General features: G+C 33.6%; 1 protein-coding gene across 5 annotated transcripts in view; it reads left to right on the top strand.

Moving 5' to 3' along the window:
- The window catches only part of LOC120777181 (carbohydrate sulfotransferase 9), a 31,929-nt gene extending 21,992 nt beyond the window's left edge, over positions 1 to 9,937 (top strand). For all 5 annotated transcript variants that reach the window (XM_040108344.1, XM_040108340.1, XM_040108342.1 and 2 more), the window contains 6 exons: positions 595 to 742; positions 3,123 to 3,189; positions 3,259 to 3,403; positions 6,244 to 6,399; positions 6,723 to 7,054; positions 9,555 to 9,937. In XM_040108344.1, coding sequence (XP_039964278.1) covers positions 595 to 742; positions 3,123 to 3,189; positions 3,259 to 3,403; positions 6,244 to 6,399; positions 6,723 to 7,054; positions 9,555 to 9,624 — 918 coding nt within the window. In that variant the 3' untranslated portion in view covers positions 9,625 to 9,937. The remainder of the gene's footprint in view (positions 1 to 594; positions 743 to 3,122; positions 3,190 to 3,258; positions 3,404 to 6,243; positions 6,400 to 6,722; positions 7,055 to 9,554) is intronic.
- Positions 9,938 to 20,025: the final 10,088 nt, after the last annotated feature.

Here is a 20,025-nt window from a genome sequence, read left to right as displayed (position 1 = left end):
TGTGTTGATCACCCACAACTATTTATTTGCCCAGTAAAATATTATTAAACGAAAAAATTTACATATATAGTCGCCGTCGATCAAAATTCCTCATTAAACCCTACGATCCACATACATAAGTATATATTGAAAATCAAAACATGTAGCCGCAAGCTGTCAAAATCACGCCACACTCCGCCATACCCCGCTCTTAGTGTTAGCGCTCATACTACACAACCAATCAAGCGTCCAACATTTTACTACGTGTTTATTACTCATACGCCCCGTCGTGCACATTTGTACCTCCACCGTACCCAAACACAAACAGCCACCAGCACTACCGACCGCCCGCCACACCACCCGTCATCACGCCCCCCCAAATGCATTTTGTACGCTTAATGACTTTCCCATAAATCAGACATTTAATGCATTTCCCTTTAGTGTGCCGCCGTCCGTGTGCGCTCTATGGTTAGTAGTTAAGTATTGTAATACTTTCTTATTAGCAACACAAACAATTTTCATTACGTACGCGTATTTAGCATGTATTCGGTTTGTTTGCAAACAATTTTTTTCATATTTTACATTTTATATTGGTCTCTTTTTCTATGCATTCAGTATGTTAATGAGTCACACCTGCCAGTTTTGCCAGAAGATGCCGTGCACACGCTCGCCCCGATCGACGTGGAGCGCGTCGAGAAACGCATGGAGCGGCGGCGTAAGTTGCTGCAGGAGAAATGCACCGAATTCGGACTGGATGTCGTGGGTAAATATAGCACAAGTATTTACAGTATTAAGTGTTTATATATTTTTGTTTGTAAATATTTTGTGGTGATTCAGTATTGATAGAGAGAGCGCAGAAAAACTTAGAAAATAAGCAAAGTACTTAGAAAAAAAAAAATAAGTAATTAAAATGAAGTGAAATTTATAAATAAATATATCCGCAAAAACATAGTTTACCTTTTATATTTTGGGTTTGGCAACACTAGTAATCACTTATATACTTGCAATCTGGAAACTGACAATTTTATCGTAAATTACTTTACAGTTTTGATGCTATGCACACTCAGAACGTTTTGATATATGCACACTATTTGTGTTGTTTGAAGTAACTTAACTTCTTCTCGACCAAAAAATTAAATTAAGGCGTTAGATGGGTTTCCTAGGGTAAAATATAGCCTTTTTTTAACAACTTTTTTCTCATATAAAAAATGAAATATTTTAATAGAATTTTTTATTGTTACAAACAATACACTATTAACAAAGTAATTCCGAAATTTTTGAAAAATATATGTTAAACTCGGCCATTGCGGCGCCAATTAGTTCACATTGAACTTCACGTAATTTGTAAATGAAAAAAGAATTGAGTCGAGCGGTCGAAACAAATCTTAACAAAATTTGATAGCGGTGCTTCGAAAAACGTTTATGACATTGTGGCAGGGATTAATTGACCATTTACTCGTATGAGATAATTTTTTTTCATTGAGTTATAAAATTCATAAGAAATACAAAATTTTTCCAAAAATAGTCAAATTTCAACCGTTAATATCTTTTAAACGGTTGGGTTTATGAAAAAATCATAAGGGACCATATTTTAGAGCATTCAATTTCCTACAAAACCTAATTAACAAGATATTTTTTCAAGTAGTTGGAAGCGAGATATAAATTTTTCTATCTGATAATAAGAAAAAATAGAAAACTGTTAGGCGGAGGACCTTACCGTTACAATTAAAAACTCATATTTGGAGAGGCTTTCTTAGAGGTGTCTAGGAACCTATTTTTGCGAGTACCAATTGAAAAAAAAAAAAAAAAATATTTTTGAATCACCCTAGTATGTATACTTCTTCAGATTTTTTTTTTCAAAATTTGTACGTTTATTTAAGATAAACATGTCCAGTAGTATTATTCAAAGTATTGCCCATCTAAAACTACTTATAACATTTTCCCTTCGCTCTGCTAAATCTGTATATTCCGTATATCCCGAAAGTATAGCCACGGTTTAGCGGCCAAAAATTAATCAAGTCAATTTTTGATACCCAAGAGCGTTCTGCATATACCGCAAATAAAGGACAAGTCAGTAGGAGCAAGGTTTGGGCTATAAAAGCCAAATAATTTTTAACCAGTTTTGCAACAAGAGGTCGAGCATTGTCCTTATAAAGAATTACTGCCTCATATCTAGTCGCAAATTCCAGTCGTTTTTATGCATCATTTGCTTCAATTTGATGCGGGGGTTGTGAATCTCATAATAGAGGACGGCCTTCTGATCCCCACAAATACAGAGCATTACTTTGGCGTCACAAATATACTGCTTTTGTCAAGAGCTGGGCTTGAGTCATCAAAAATTCATTTCAATTTCAATAAAAAAAAATCAATAAAAATACCGCAAGATTTTTTTGACAACCCATTATTAGATATATGTATGTATACTCCTTCAGATTTTTTTTTCAAAATTTGTACGTTTATTTAAGATAACCATGTCCAGTAGTATTATTCAAAGTATTTCCCATCTAAAACTACTTATAACATTTTCCCTTCGCTCTGCTAAATCTGTATATTCCGTATATCCCAAAAGAATAGCCACGGTTTAGCGGCCAAAAATTAATCAAGTCAATTTTTGATGAAGTCAGTAGGAGTAAGGTTTGGGCTATAAAAGCCAAATAATTTTTAACCAGTTTTGCAACAAGAGGTCGAGCATTGCCTTTTAAAGAATTACTGCCTCATATCTAGTCGCAAATTCCAGTCGTTTTTATGCATCACTTGCTTCAATTTGATGCGGGGGTTGTGAATCTCATAATAGAGGACGGCCTTCTGATCCCCACAAATACAGAGCATTACGTTGGCGTCACAAATATACTGCTTTGTTGTTGATTAAGCTCATTGGCCATAAATATACTCCATTTATATCCATCTTTCATCACCAGTCACAATCGGATGCAAAAACGACTTTGTCTTGCTGCATTCAAGCAGCATTTATGACATGCAAAATCGTCTTTCAACTTGCTTTGGGTTCAATTCATTTGGAATTCGATCTCCTTGCTTTTGAATGTAGCCCGCTGCTACACTACTGCAAAACTCAGTTTTCGAAATATTTCTTTAAGTGTAAGAGATTATATTAATATAATTCAATTTATCTTTTTTCTCCATAGGTAACGACACCTGGCACAAGCCCAACGCTTGGGAGTTTTTAGTCAATAAAAAATATCACATCATATGGTTAGTGTATTGAAATGAAATCTGATTGCGCACATTTTATTCATCGTATTAAAAAATGTTTTTCCGCAGGTGCAATGTGTTCAAAGCCGGCTCCTCATCGTGGATGTACAATTTTAATGTATTAGCTGGTTATTCGCCGGAATTCTTACAACGAACCAAAGAAGTGTTCCTCACTTTGGCACGGGAACGTTATCCTCGTCTCTCTATTGAGAAGGTAGGTGATTGATTTCATATTTATTAATACAGGGTGTTACAAATACGGGTTTTCTAATGAAAATTATAAACTGCTATGTTAAATATACATATATATGTATATATATATACAAATTTGTTTACGTTTTGCCTCTGTCGCAGGAATGACTAAGTAGATATAAGCCTTTCTAAAACTTGTTGACCTATTATTCCGAGGGTATGAAAAATTCCTTTCTATCGGGCTTTGTTAAACATATAGTTGCGTACACCAAACAAATGCAATATTGACTTTTTTTATACAAAACGATCTTCACTGGGCCAATGTTCGGAATCATCCATTTCAAGAAGACCTCGGTGGTCGATGGTGTTTCGAGGAATTCGTACTTTCTGAAACACACACATTAGCGCCTCCTAGAAGCTTTTCCAAGGCGCAGCACGCATATATGAACAGCAGATCAGTAGACACTGTACTCCATACACTGGTATTTAATATTGAAAGAGCTCTCAAATATAAGATTAGCTCTTGGAGCGATCCGGGACATTTCTAAAGCGTCCAACAACGCCTCTGTGGTATCTGTTCTGGATAGTATCCAGTCAATAGGGGTTGGATAGGATAAGAGCAGAATGAACCGACACTAAAATGACCAAGAAAGTCTGTAGAGGCACTCTGCAAGGTGAAGTTCTAACTCCGCTTCTATGGACATTAGTGATGAATAAACTGCTTAGATACTTGGAAGGTAAAGCTCCTAAGATAATGACATATTCGGACTAAATAAACGGTAGGTGTCTACAGACCATTAGCAATATTATGACCACCACTCACAATACAGTCCAGAACTGGGCATCACAAGCGGGTTTGGGGTTGAGCCCGAGGAAATCGTATCTCTTGTGTTCACAAGAAAGCACAAAATTCCTCTTTGGAAGTTCCCTTCGATAAATGAGATCGCACCAAAAACCTAAAGGTAGTCTTGGACAGCAAACTGCGGTGGAAACACAACGTAGAAGAAAGAGTGAGAAGAGCTAGCAATGCTTGATATGCGTGAAGATGGATGCTCGGTACAGTCTGGGGGCTCACTCTACGGTGCAGTAGTATGGTGGGCAGGTCTACCGGTTGCCAATGGAAAGCTTTCAGTGTCTCATTAGGCTGTGCATTACGGGAGCCTTAAGAACAACTTCTACGGCAGCTCTTGAACTGGTACTAAACCTTCCACCTACAGATCCTTCGCTGAAAACTGCGCAGCAAAATCGGCGGGACTACTACTGACTTCAGGAGAATTCACATATAAAACTTTCGGCCATAACGCGGTGGGTAATGGTGCAACTCCGAAAGAAGGTTCAAAGTAAACATAGAGAAAAATGGCTGGCGTAAAGATATGCTATACGGATGGCTTGAAAATGGACGAAGGAGTTGGTGCGGGAATATACTGTCCTGAGTTAGGCATAAGGCAACGTTTTGAGTAGCTGGACTACTGCAGTATATTTCAAGCTGAGGTCTTTGCTATTGGAGAAAGCCACGGAGCCGGCGTCTAATGCACCTACATGTAATTCCCGAATCAACACCTACGTAGACAGCCAAGCAGCTATCAAGGTAGTAACTTCGCATTGCATATAGGTCAAAAGTGTCTTGGGAAGCAGGGCAGCAGTGAAAAGCGTTACCAGAAGCAAGTAACTTAAATTTTACTGGGTCCCAGGCCACAAAGCCCATGGAGGGCAATTAAATAGGGAACGAGATTGCCAATAATGTTGTACGGCCAACTACCGAAAATGTGATCAACATTGGGAAACCCATACATTGTCTATACGACGATCTCGACAGAAGCATGCTAAAGAAAGTCAAAAAACTATAGAACGGACTACTTGGGTGCAAAACAGTAAAAGTTATGTGCAAAACGGTAGATCGCAAGTACACAAGATTCCTTTTGGCATTCTATAGAAGAGACTGTAGGAACATGATGGAATACTAATTGGGCACTGTCTGGTGGCGACACGACCGCAAGATGGGGCTGACAGATCGGGAAGACTGTAGGAAATAGGATACATTGAAGGAGGTATCGACAGTGAGGCCGCAGAGTTTGTTAAAATTCGCGTCAAGGGCAGGCATCATAAAAGATGACTATTTCTTTTGGACCTAGCAACTGAACTCCATCTGGTATCGCAAAGGACCAAAACTGGTCTTTACGTGACTAATTGGCCTACCAGAATAACCTAACCTAACCTTCTGAAACAAAAGAAAAAATGGAATATTTTCAATAATAAAGTTTGTCAGTGAAGTTCGTCCGTGCTTAGCTTTACTTCTCCGAAAACTTGAGGTGTTGTGAAAAACTTTTAAATTGTTTACCGAAAAAACGAATTTCCTAATTTAAGAATGTTTTTTTGGACTAAAGTGTATTTTAGGACAACAAAAAATCGATTTTGTTTAAGGTCAAGGCTTGCCTGACCTCTTAAGCTAAATTTAATCAAATATTTAATTTTAAACTATTCGCTCAACTATTTATGTAATTACAATTTACCGTTATTCAATATTAAATGACTCACGAATGCCGTCCTCACGAACATTTATTTGGCCCGACAATTTCTCTACCATTTTTGTCCTCTTTTCGGCGCATGAAATTACATGAATTAGCACACACACACACATCCATACGCATACATAATATGCTATTCACTAATTTGTTATTCACGTATCCTTGTGTAACGGTAAACGACAGTCCATCAGTTAAATGACGCTATTTTATAATCAATTACTGGTGACAACACTTCACCCACACACTTGCAACTATAATCACACATCTATACATACATACTATGGATATTTGCTTGAATAATATATATGTTTTGTGGCTTTTGTTGTTGTTTTTTCAGCTGCGAGAAGCACAAAATGACTCGATTACATTCATGATAGCACGCCATCCATTCGAGAGGCTATTGAGTGCATATCGTGATAAGATGGTATTTGCCATACCGCATTCCTATCACGACAAGCTGGGACGGCGCATTGTGCGCAAATATCGCAGCAAAGTGAGTAGGCACGCGTTCGACAATAAAAAAATATATATGTACACTATATATGTATGCATATTTATGTAACTGTAGGTAACTGTTTGCAAATTTATATATAATATGTATATGTGTATATCTGAGCATTTTAAGTGCGTTATATACACATACTGTTTATATATTTTTTGAATTCTTAAGCTAGCCTCAACTAAATATTTATGCAGTTATATACCATATATCCGTACATATTTATAAACATACAAACAAACTCATAATCACATATACATACATAATTTTAACCATTATTTAAACCTCAAATTAATTTTTCTTCTCACACTTCATAGAATTTGGATATGAACTCACCCAGATATCCAACATTCCCCGAGTTTGTACGTTGGCTTTTGGTGCAAATCAAGCATGGCAGCGTTCAAATTGACATGCATTTCGTCTCGTCGACGATGTTCTGCACGCCTTGTCTCATCAATTTCGATGTGATCATGAAGTTCGACACACTGGACGAGGATCAATTATATCTCATTAACAAGACTGGCTTGTCGCGTGTCATAGCGCCGGAGTGGCGCAATGCGGGCAAGGGCAAGAATACGCAGGAGTTGCTGCAGTCGTTCTACTCAAAGTTAACGCCAAAAGAATTGCAGGGACTGTATCAATATTATAAGTGAGTATAAGATTATTGATAAACAAAATCCTTGAAATAGGTTTAACTCCTTTGCTTGCTTGTATTTACAAATATAAGTTCAGACTTTAGAAGTAGAGCGAAGAAACTTAAAAATAAGAAAAAACGTAAACTTCGGCTACACCGAAGCTAATATACCCTTCACAGGTGCATTTCTTTTAGTAACTATGTGTCCAGTTTGTATGGCAGCTATATGCTATAGTTAACCGATCTGAAAAATTTCTTCGGAGATTATGTTATTACCATAAGCAGTAATCAATGTCAAATTTTCTGAAGATACCACGCCAAATGCGAAAGTTTTCCATACAAGCCCTTGATTCCGATCGTTTAGTTTGTATGGCAGCTATATGTTATTGTGGTCCGATATCGGCAGTTCCGATATATGAGCAGCTTGTTCAAGAGAAAATAACGTTTACAAAATTTCAAAACGATATCTTAAACTGAGGGACTATTTCGTATATATACAGACAGACGGATATATTAAAGATAGGAAGCAGAGAAATAGCGAATCGATGACGGCTATTATCAAAATTATTGAATAGGCTAAATCTTGACCTCCCAAACGAGAGACAGTAAAAAAAAAGTTTTGATTTGTTTCCACCTCATCTTCTTCCATACAGCTTCTGCAGATGGCGTCTGGTAAGTTTCTCAACCTCACAGCATGGACGCCAAAAAGGCAATAGCCTGTTAAAAACTTCACAACTAGATCTCTTGTGATCGATCTTGGGCCAAAAGGCTTTTGCATGTACCAATGGTGGCCAAGCATTTATTATCAATACTTACTATTAGAAACAAAAACAAAAATTCCTATTAAAAATAAAAAAACAAGGTAGCCGTCAATATATTCTTATTATCAAGCTTCCGCGTGGCCAGCTATCTAGTAATAGAGCTCAAGAGGATACGGAATCATTCTACCGATAGTGGTTCTAAGGTACCTTTCCTTTCTATCTCATCATCTTTGCAATTTCCTGCGATTCTATGGCCTGGCATCATACCAGTCTTATAGCAAAGACACACGATATTATTGATGGTGAGGTTAAGCACTCCTCGACCAACCCTGAATGCACTGTTAATGAGCTCAAGGATAGTATCGCCGCTCTGCTATCTGAGTGAATGGTCACTTCTCTGAAAGAGGCTGCACTCCGGAGCAGTAGATCTGTTGCTATTTTAATGGCTGCAACCTCGGCCTGGAAGACAGTGTAATAGTGAGGAAGTCCGAAGCTGGAGTTGATAGAGAGTACCAACCTCCCTCCCAAACTTTGACCTATCTGTAAAGAAGCTTATTGACCCTCTCCTCCAGCCACAACTCTCTCGTCGGTATATGGGCAGAGAAGGACCCGCCAGAGTTCGGTTTGGCGACTCCATGATCGAAGTGATTCAGTCAAAGTGTGTGAGGATATCCGAGTGTTAAGATATTTTTAAGAAGCCAGATTCTCTGATAGCAACTTTGGAAGACGTACACCTTCCGACGATGTCTACGGTTGGAGCGGACCTTAGTGCACCAAACATGCGGATGAATTCCGCCCGTTGAACGCTTTCGAGTTTCTTTGCAAGTGTGGTCTTTTCTAAAGCCCTCCCCCTTATAAAGACTCCAAGAACATTTCTTTACGTGACTGAGGCAATCATTTCCTCCTTACTGACTTATACCATATATTCTAAGCCACAGCTTGAGATCTTCAATCTCAAATAATTCTTTCTTACGAGCAATTTCTTGAGTCTTAAGGACAAGAAAGCGTTTCTGGATGGATTTAGAAAAAATTCTCTTAATTGTGACACCTAATTGGCATCATTTAATAATAATAAAAAGTCAGCTATTTCGATCAAAAGCATTTAGGTTCATTTTAAGGATCTTTACGGCCACTGGATCAATCTTCGAAACAAGCTTTTTCTAGGGAGCATAGGTTTTCTGCTTTAAATAATTAATAATTAATTCACAAAATGGCGGACTTGCAAAATAAGTAATAAGTAAGTAAGTTTCACTTTTCTATCAATTCCATCATGTTTTTAGGATCTTAAAGTGTGCTTTAGTAATTTTGATCCTTTAAAAAATCTAGTCTATTCTAACCTCCTAACTCTCAATATGCAATACATACTTCAAAAACCAATTCGCCGACTAGATTTGTCTTCCGAAGGTTAGGTAAAACCATTGATCAAAGAAGTTGAATTGATATAACGTCGCATGGTAAACAGACAACCTTTTTGAACTAGAAGGAAAGTTATTGTCAGATTATGAAAGCATTTGATAATTCAATATATTTAAATTATTACCGTTTTCTTAGCGATATGATTATTTTGATTGGCAATTCAGTCGGATCAGCTTTTCTACTACTAAACCAATAACTTGAAAACTCTTTTTCATACTATTTATCACATTTTTATTGCTGTGATCTGCACTAGTATTCGCTAAACCTTCAACCACGCATTCAATCAGCCAAACATTCAGTGATTTTATTTAATAATATTTTCGTATTTTTTCTTGCAGATATGATTTTGAGCTATTCAACTATAGCGCGACATCGTATTTCAATTTGGTGACTGAAAATGGCACCTGAAAGTAAACCAGTCACAGCCGTAAGGGCAGCAGCAGCAACAGTAGTAGCAGCAATTTAGGCGCTTCACAACGCAGCCGCACTCAACACAGCAACAACAACGAAGCACACACATATTTGCACACAAATCAACATATACACCGACAAATCATACATATGAACTAACATACGTACGCGTACATACATACATTTAAGTTAATGCTAAAAAACCAAAAACAAAAACCAAAAAGAAAAAAAAAAACGCTCAGAGCAGAAAGCAGATGTTGGAGTTCAGAAAATGGATATCTGTGCATAAGCAGCTGGCAACTAATGAACCGGAAATGAAAACATTTAGCAACTTTCGAAATATTCCGCCATAATATTGCTGAATGAAAATTTTGAATCTTGAAGAAAGCACACAAATTGTTGGCTCTGCCTTTTTTTAAGCTTCAAATTCCCTGCTAGTTACCAGAGTTGCCAGACTGTGTGTGGAAGTGGATACCGTTAGCTGTTGGAGCATTTTTAAAAGACACTGTACAATAATTTAGCAAAGTAGTTTAACTGATAATTACTAACGCCATACGCGTAGTTGCATACATACAAACATACATACAGATATTGGTAGTAGTGCTAAGCTTAAAATGTTTGCTAAATATTAAAGTCAAAATAGATTGCAAAATAGTAAATTATTCAATTATTGAGCACTTGTTCGATTCAACGAACACGAAATGACGTTTTAGCAATTTAAAAAGCGTGCTAAGGCGCCTAAAGGTATGCTATGATTAGGTAAATGTTGATGATAGATTAATAAACTGATAGTATAAATAAAAATATTTTAATTTTTTTTTGAAAATATTTTGGAAATTTCAAAAAAAAGAAAACAATTGCTGAATTTTAAAAAAATAAAAAAAATTAAAATAAAAGTATGCTACGATTAAGTACAATTTCAAGAATTTTTAGCAACATAATTTGTATTGCCTACATCTAAGCGGTTTTTATTTTGAAAAAAAGTTTGCCTACATCTAGGCGCTTTTTTAAATTTGAAAAAAAAAGTGTATTCTTTTTTAAGACAAGACATAAAATTTTGAAAATTCAAATTTGTTTTGAAAACATTTCGAAATTTCTTAGCAACATAAATCTATCTTGCCTACATCCAGGCAGTTTAGGAAGCTAGTAATGAAACTTTGAAAAATGCCTAAATTTATCTTGAATGCCTTTTCAAGACAAGACATAAAATTTTGAACATTTAAAAAATGCAATTATGTCTTGAAAACAAATAATTTCTTTAGAAAAGTTCAAAAAAGTTTAAAAAATATGCTTTGAATTTTATATATTTAAAATAAAGGTATGGGTGACAGAATAATAACGGAACATTTTTAAGAAGGTTTAAGAAAAAAATTAATATTGCCTACACCTAAGCGGGTTTTTTCAAGACAAATTATAAAATTATTTTAATTTCTTTTCAAGACAAAACATAAATTTTGAAAAACTCAAATTTGTTTTGATAACTTCACATTTTTTTTAGAAAGTTCAGAAAGTTTAAAAAAATATGCTTTGAATTTTTGCATAATTAAAACAAAGTTATGTTACAGTTAAGTAAAATTTTGATAGTAGATAAATAACGGCACATTTCAAGTATTTTAGCAAACAAAAATTTATATTGCCTACATATAGGCAGTTTTTTTTAACATATCATGAAACTTACTATTTTTATTTTTAAATTCCTTTTCAAGACAAAACATAAAATTTTTAAAAACTGCTTTTGAAAAATTCCCTTTTTTGAAAACTTTCTTTTTTTTAGAAAATAAAGCAGAGATTGTCTTCAAATAATTGCATACTTACATTTTTCAATCAAAAATTTCAGTTCGAAAAAATTTAACAACCACTTTCCAAATCGCACAGTCAATTTGAATTGAAAAGCTTGCATACATTTAGGCGCCTTGGCATATAAATATTACAAAAACCAAAAACGTTATACATAAAACAATATTGGCTGAATAATTTTGTAGGTTTCACTGCACTTTAGTAATTTGTTTGAATTTAAAACACTTTAGGATACGTTACTAGGAATAATATATTTTTTTAGAGATCCCAAAGTACATACATAGGAACATAATTGAATTGATTATTAATAAAAAACTAAAGTGAAATGTTAATAATAGCAAAATAATTAAATACAATAACAATTATCATCCTAAATGCGTGTGCTGCAGGAGACACAAAAAAAAAAACAATAAGAAATAGTAAATAAACCAAAAACATATTATCAAACGTGAACTGTTGCGCTAAATTGGTCAATTTTGTTATTACTATTTAAAGAGGAGTTGATAATAAATTATAATAAAACAAAAATTACAATTAATTGAAAACTAAACAACTCTTTCATTAATATCTTTAAATGATGTCAGGCAAGTATATAAATAAAAGAATATTGGATTTCTGTTATCGACTTTCCGGGTATTTGACGAATACTCATTTTAAAGATGTCACTTTAGCGGAACTTTACTTAGCTAAGTTGTTTGGAAATTTTACTCGAACTGACAAAAATAAGATAAAGGGCACTAGAAAAGGGTACACTCGCTAAAAAGCTTGAACGTATTTAAAGAGCGGCTCTCAAAAATAGCCCTTAATATCATGCTGCACAGAGCACCGGTGGATATTGTCGCCAGGTGTATTGTTGCAAAGACCGCTCTAAGGCGCAGAGAAGCAGGGTATATGAAAGGGACCAAACAGGGTCATGCTTAATATCTCTCCTTGTTTAATTTCATCACCGAAAACTTGGACCACTGCGTCACAGAGGCTACACCAAGCGGCTGTTATACACTCACATACCAATGTGGACAGATAGAAATAGCTGAAGAAGAGACGAAGGGAACTTTTTCACGCATGTTTCCAAGCTAGTAGGAAACATTGGTGGGGGAGTCTATAGTAAGCAGCATTTCCTCAAGTTGTAGTGTTTGTTCCGGAGTGCAGCCTCTTTCAAGGAGGTGAGCATTCACTTCGACAGCAGAGCGCCGATATAAGCGTTGAGTTCGCAAATTGTGCGCTGAAAGTTAGTCAAAGAGTGTCCGCCACCACTAGAAATAACAACAACCTACGTCATCCTCCTGAACTAGCGTACAAAGTAGAAGATCTACTGAACTGCTTGCCATTAGCAAAGTTTATCTTGCCGCAATCATAGGAATTCTTACCTAACACTGTCCAATAGGCTTTCGTGCTGTAAAGCTAAAAATCTAGTCGCACGCAAATCATCAAAGTTCTATGGATGACAGTAGGGTGGAAACATACAGGCACTTTCTCTGCCTGTCCTTAAGAAGACATGAAGCTGAAACACTTCGGCTGTCAAAACTTCAGCGAACCAGGAGACATAGCCGAAAAGACACGGACGGTCTCAACAAATTTGTGATCCGCTCAAAGTGTTTGGTTAATTTATAAGGATCTTTATGATCAATTTCATAGGAGTTTTGACTACCACAACGGACCGGCGACCTGACAAAAAAACACACATTTTCACGTATTTTAATTCAAATCTTTATTGTCGCTTATTAAATACGCTCCTGAGCTAATATATTACATGCCTTGTAAAGCTTAATTCAAATTTCCATACACTTGTCATAAGTCTCGGCTGGGATGCCCTTCAGTACCATTAGCGAAATTTGATTTTTTCGATTTCGTCTCACTTTTAAGGCGCCGTCGACCAGATTGTTCGAAAGTATCGACGGTACCAGTTATGGCGCTTTTGACGTCTTTGGTTAGATTTTCAAATATTAATGTTGAGACCTGTACTATCTGTCGTTTTTGCAAAAGTTTCAGATGGTTTTGGTATGAATAATACCCAAAATATTAACCAATATGTGTTAAGTGAATTCATACGAGATTTTGAAATCACTTGCTATCCCTCTAAAGCCAACATAACGATTATAACGATTTTCAAACACTGTTTCTCTAAATTGTTCGATGTTATCGTCATTCAACGAAGCGAATGGACGGTTCACATTAGGCAAGTTTTCGATGGCTCAACCATTTTTACTTAAAGCTTTGTGGCACTTAACTACTTAGATCCATGTTAAACTAGACTCCACAAAACACTTCTTTATATAAGTGTTGACCATTAGGTCTATTTGAAAATGGATCGATCTGTGGCGTTATTTTTAGATATCCATCATTACATTCAACCCTTCTTTTAAAAATATTCATCAAGGTTTTATTAATTCCAGGATTTTCAATATTACGGATATTGGATGACAAACTTACAAAGATTGAAGTATATAGTAAGCCGGTATAGTTTAAAATCAATAGAGGTGGAAAGTTAGAGCAAATATTTTCGTTACGGTATGTTGTTAAAGCAGCAACAAAAATGTTTTTCAGTTTTTAGAAATATTGCTGTGTGTCGATACTGTACTATAAGCTGTTACGAATAGTCATGATAGACGACTGAATATTAATCAAAACTCTTTGTTGTTAGATCATAGCTTCATTCACCAAAGACTGCAATCATCAGGTGCACTTCAAATACTATCCGACTTTACAGATTAACCAGAGTTCAGTATGTAGTTGTCAGTAGATTATCATCGTACAAAAATAATAATTTGAGTCCCTCATCATTCTGTTCACACCATTTACCAAAGGATTCAACTTTTTAGGGCAAAACCTGAACTTCAGAGGACGCTTGAAAAATCAAAATTCAACTTGAGCAATAACGGGTAGCCTAATATACTATATACTTACTACAAAAAAAAAGAGACCTATTTTTTTTATAAATTTGTTGTAAACTTACCTTTATATGCCACAATAGTTTTTTTTTTATAATTTTTAATATTTTTTCACGTTATTTTGACTTAATTAAAAATAATATTCAATTGAAAATCCTCACGTCAAAATATCTGCGTTTTAAATTTTGTGGACTTTATGTTCTTTGAAATATCTGTTTTTGTTGTTATAGCGGTTATCTAGTCCCCCCTTGTGTGGTAAGGTTCGGGCTGGTTGTCATCGAAGTCTCCTACCAGTAGGCCCTAGATAGTCAAGGCCGATTCTGGATAAGGAGTTTAACCAGCTACAGTAAGCAGAAGGAAGTTGCGCAAGGGTCACTCTAGATTCTCATAACAACTCAAGCTCAAGCAACTCTACAATGGGTGGGTGTTTGACATTGTACATTATTAACTGAGAGGGATTCGGTGAAGGCGTTGATGGTTTCACTGTGTATGGCGGTCGGTGCGTGTCTAAAAAAAAACATCACAGCAGTAATTGCTTGGAGAGGTGTGTATTATGTGTGTAAATGTTCAACAGGGTGTCTCTTGATGTTTGATGTTGAACATTCACAAAGCATCTTCATCATTCAGCGAAGAAAATTTAACAGCCGAAGAGTGTGGAGTGTGTGGTGCGGCGCGGCTCGAAGCAACTCGGAATGACGTATGGAACGACTTGGTACATTTTACATAAAGATCTTAAATTGAAAGCGTACAAAATACAGCTTGTGCAAGAACAGAAGCTGTTCGAATTTCCCAATTGACATCGCTTCGTTCTATGGGCTCTTGAAAAGTTTCAAGAAGATTCGACATTTTCGAACCAAATTTTGTTCAGCGATAACGCCCATTTCCGAATCCATGGGTATGTAAATAAGCAAAATTGCCACATTTGGGACGAAAAGCAAGAGAAAGAGATTCAAGAGCTGCCATTTCATCCAGAAAAACAACGTTTTGATGTGGTTTGTGGGCAAATGAAATCATCGGTCCATATTTCTTCAAAAATGATGCCGATGACAAGGGCGTCCGTTATGGCGCCATGATAATCGACTATTTGACAACTGAAATCGAAGCTCCTGAGCTCGGCGACATTTGGTTTCAACAAGACGACGCCATTTCCCACACATCGCATCAAACAATGGATTGATTGAGATAACACTTCGAAGTGCTCGAACGAGTCATCGAAAATCGGACCACCTGAGACGTGGCCGCGCCCGACATTTGAAAGAGGTAATATCTAAAAGAAATAAACCCCAAGGAATATGTTGAACATATGTAATATTATGTAAGTAATTTGAAGTAGTGAAGCGTAATTTATAAGACATTCAATTTCGAATTTTTTGATGATACGTTATTATGCATTTCAGGTGACGATATGTATATACCTATGTAAATGATCAGTATGTTGAACTGAGTCGATTTAGCCATGTTTATAAGATATCGTTTTGAAATTTTGCAAACGTTATTTTCTCTTCAAGAAGCTGCTCATTTGTCGGAACTGCCGATATCGGACAACTATAACATATAGCTGCCATACAAACTGAACGATCGGAATCAAGTTTTTGTATGGAAAACTTTCACATTTGACAATGTATCTTCACAAAAGTTGGCACAGGCTATTTTTTAAGGTAATAACGTAATATTCGAAGAAATTGTTCAGATCGGCTCACTATATCATATAGTTGCTATACAAACTGAACGATCGGAATCAAGGGCTTGTATGGAAAACTTTCGCATTTGACGTGGTATCTTCACGAAATTTGACATGAATTACTGCTTAATAATATGATCTCCGAAGAAATTGTTCAGATCGGCTCACTATATCATATAGTTGCCATACAAACTGAATGTTCGGAATCAAATGCTTGCATGGGAAACTTCCTCATTTGACGATAATAATATCGGAAGAAATTGTTCAAAAGAAATGCATGTGTGAAGGGTATATTAGCCTCGGTGCAGCCGAAATTAACGTTTTTTCTTGTTTACTGCTGCTTTTACGAAATATCAAGGGCGCATAGTAAACATTCAAACAATCTCTCCACTTCCCTTTCCCGACCTCAGATCGTAAAATACTTTTCCTTTAATTTTTGTTATTTTGTCTACCTTTTCCAAGGGGTTTTATCAGAGTTTCAGTTTTTGCCATTTTCAAAGACTTCGACACTGACCTATACACGGTATATACATATGTATATGCCTATACCTTTCATACTTCCGGTTTGTTTGTTGTTTTTTTGTTTTGTTATATAAATTACTTTAATTTATTCATTTATAACTACACAATTTCATTGTAATATACAATAGTTAAAACTAAGTTTTAGCCAGCATTAAAATTTTGTTTAATGTTTAACTGTATTTTCACTTTTTACTTTTTTTTCGTTAATTGCCATTTTGTATATTCAACTTTTGCTTGTTTTTTGTTTTTCTTTTCTCGTTTTTTACATTATACAAAAGAACTTGATAACCTTTAACTGCAAGTGTTTGTTTGTGGTATTACAAAATCATAAAAATTAACTTAATTTACGTACATTTACATATTTTTTAGTTTTTGTTTTGTTTTGTTTAGTTTTTTTTTTGTATAATAAACTACTATTTTAGTTTGGATTCTCTAACGGTAGTCGTCGCCAGCACTGTTATTTGCATTTTGTATTCACATTATGTTAATTATTTTATTATATTTGATTTATTTATATATAAGTGTGTATGTATGTATGCATTGTTATTGGTGTTTGATTGGTTGTTAGTCGATTTGTTTATCTTATTGTAGATATTTGCTATTTTTTGGGTTCACGGGTTGTCCATATTAAAATTCATAATTTAATATAATAATAATTGTAATAATAATGCCTTCGCAAATAAGACTACATACAATAAGCTGTTTGATACTATGCAATTTTCTATTGTTTTTGTTTTTGTTTTTCTCAACTGCTTGCTGCTTTCTTTTTGTTAATCGCGCTATCAATAGTTTTAACGTTTAGGGTTTTCGCTTATGCTAAAAAATTTTTAACTGCCTGCTAATATGTAAACCTTAATATTTAATTGTTTTATTATGCATACTTTGTTTTTGTTTTTATTCTCGCTTTCTTTCGTTCTCTCAGCTTTTGTAGGCGTTTAAAAAGAACGCGTTCGCTATCGTTTCACGCCGTGGCCACAAATTCTTACAAATGTACAAATTTCTATGAATATTCTACTTAACGCTAAGTGTCCGCACTTAAATCTTAAGGTTGGTTTTGAACCGTTCTAACTTGAGCCACGCGCATGTGCTGTGCTCCCTCTACGAGTTTGGCAGCAAAGCTACATGAATATTGGCTGTGCTGTTGTTGTTGTTTTTGCTATTTTCTACAATTTAAATGTATATAAATATTTATATGAATTAACGGAAGAAAATTTGGTTGCATTTAAAAAATATATATAAATTTATAACTAAAGTTATATTATTATAAAGGAAGGATATCTAAATCTTAAGGAAATCGAAAATCTTAGACAGGCATTTTTTGGTGTTACAACCAAAAATTTTTTGTTTTTCACTAATTTTATACAAAATTCCGCAACATTCCTGCTACTTTGCTGCGCAAACTTGCTGCTCGCCGGCGCAGCATTATGGCATTCAGGCTTGTTGTGTACAAAAGCAAAGAAGCATTTTTTTCATAAAGAGAAAAAAAGAATTTTAATTAAACAAAAAAATTAATTAAACAATATATAAATTACAAAAAAAAATTTTTAAATTACAAAAAAAGTACTGTAAAGAATTGAGAAAAATAACAATAAACTATAAAAAAAATAAAAAATATTAAAGAAAAAAAAAATATAAAATAAAATAAAAATTTAAAGAAATTACAAAAAATAGAGAAAAGAAATTTAAAAAATAAAATTAAAAACTAAGCAGAAAATAAAGGAAATTTAGAAAAGTTACTGACAAAATAAGAAAATTACAAGAACAATGGAAAAATAAATTTGAAAGAATTACAAAAATAAAATAAAAATAAATTTGAAAAAATAAAATAAAAAAGTTAAAGGATATTACAAAAAAAATAGAGAAAAGAAATTTAAAAAATAAAATTACAAAAACTAAAATTACAAAAAAAAAAAACAAAATAAAAATAGAGAAAAGAAATTTAATAAATAAAATTACAAAAAAAAAACAAAATAAAAAAAATTTAGAAAAGCTACTGACAAAATATAAAAAATTACAAGAACAATGCAAAACTAAATTTGAAAGATTCACAAAAAAAAATAAAAATAAATTTGAATAAAAATTAAAAAAAAAAAAAATTTGAATAAAAATTAAAAAAAAAAATAAATTTGAATAAAGATCGAAAAAAAAAATAAAAATAAAAAATTAAAAATAAAAAAAAAAAAAAAAAAAATTAAAATTAAAAAATTAAAAACAAAAAATAAATTTGAATAAAAAAAAAAAAAAAATAAATTTGAATAAAAATTAAAAAAAAAAATAAATTTGAATAAAAATTAAAAAAAAACATAATAAAATTAAAAAACATTAAAATAAATAAAAAAAATTTGAAAAATTTAAAAAGTGTGCTCTTCCGATCTAAAATATATTACTGAGTAATAAGATAATTGCAAAAATAATTTAAAAAAAATAATTAAAAACAAAAAAAATAAGCAAATTACAAAATACATTGCCAAAACTAAATTTGAAAAATTCAAAACAACGCAAAAACCTAAAAAAAAAAATTGCAAATATATAAAAACATTGCGAAACAATTAAAAAAAATTCAAAAACTAATTTAAAAATATTCAAAACAGTTGCAAAAAAAAATTGAAAAAAATGAAAAAGAAAAACAAAATAATTAAAGAAGAAAATTTAAAAAATAAAGCTCAAAGTTGAATGCCATAACACCTTCAGCTTTTATGTTTGTTTTTGCACTACGCGCCTCAAACATGTCATTTCTCAATATGAAAATTTACACACTAAAAAATAAGGTTTATCGTTATGTATTTTGCATTTTCTGTAATTAACAACGTGCGTGTGTGTGTATGTGTGTGTAAAGAAAATAATAGCAAACGACTTCTAATCGGCATAAAGAAAATGTACAAAATTTACTTGTTATTAACCTAAATTTATAAGGCCATATTTTTTATATATGTATGTATTTTTTGTTTTTTCTTCTCTTTTTCTTTAATTAATTAATGTAACGTATTCTGCCTAAGCTTACTTACACTGCTCACTTTCTCCTTTTAATACGAATTATATACTTAAAGACAAATTAGTTGTTTACAAATAGTTTGAAGCAAAAAGATCGTTTAAGTTTAAGAGCACAAATTGCTTAAAGAAATAAAATAATAATAATAGTGATAATAATAAAAATTGCCTTCATCATCCGTTAACGCTATTTTTACAAATTCACTCTCGCCTAGTGAACACTTTTCGCACATTCCACTTCATGTTCGTGCATACGAGTTGCAATTTCTACTTTTACTTGTTATTAAATAAATCAATGATAAAAAATAGGAGGTTATGTGGGGTCGTTAAATGATGTTAAAAAAAGTTGTTAAAAAATTTATTGTTGGAAAAAAAATAATTTTTCAAAAAATATTTTTTTTTAACATATTAGCATTGCTCTTAAAAAATATTGCAATAATCCACCGCAAACTAACTACATATCCTTCGTCATAACGCGCCAAATTGCAAATGCTTTTAGTAAACTTTCTGTATGTATGTATG

Source organism: Bactrocera tryoni, chromosome 5 (genome assembly GCF_016617805.1).
Source record: "Bactrocera tryoni isolate S06 chromosome 5, CSIRO_BtryS06_freeze2, whole genome shotgun sequence".
NCBI lineage: Eukaryota > Metazoa > Arthropoda > Insecta > Diptera > Tephritidae > Bactrocera > Bactrocera tryoni.
The sequence above is the reverse complement of the archived record's forward strand: the minus strand, read 5'-3'. Positions and strand labels throughout refer to the sequence as shown.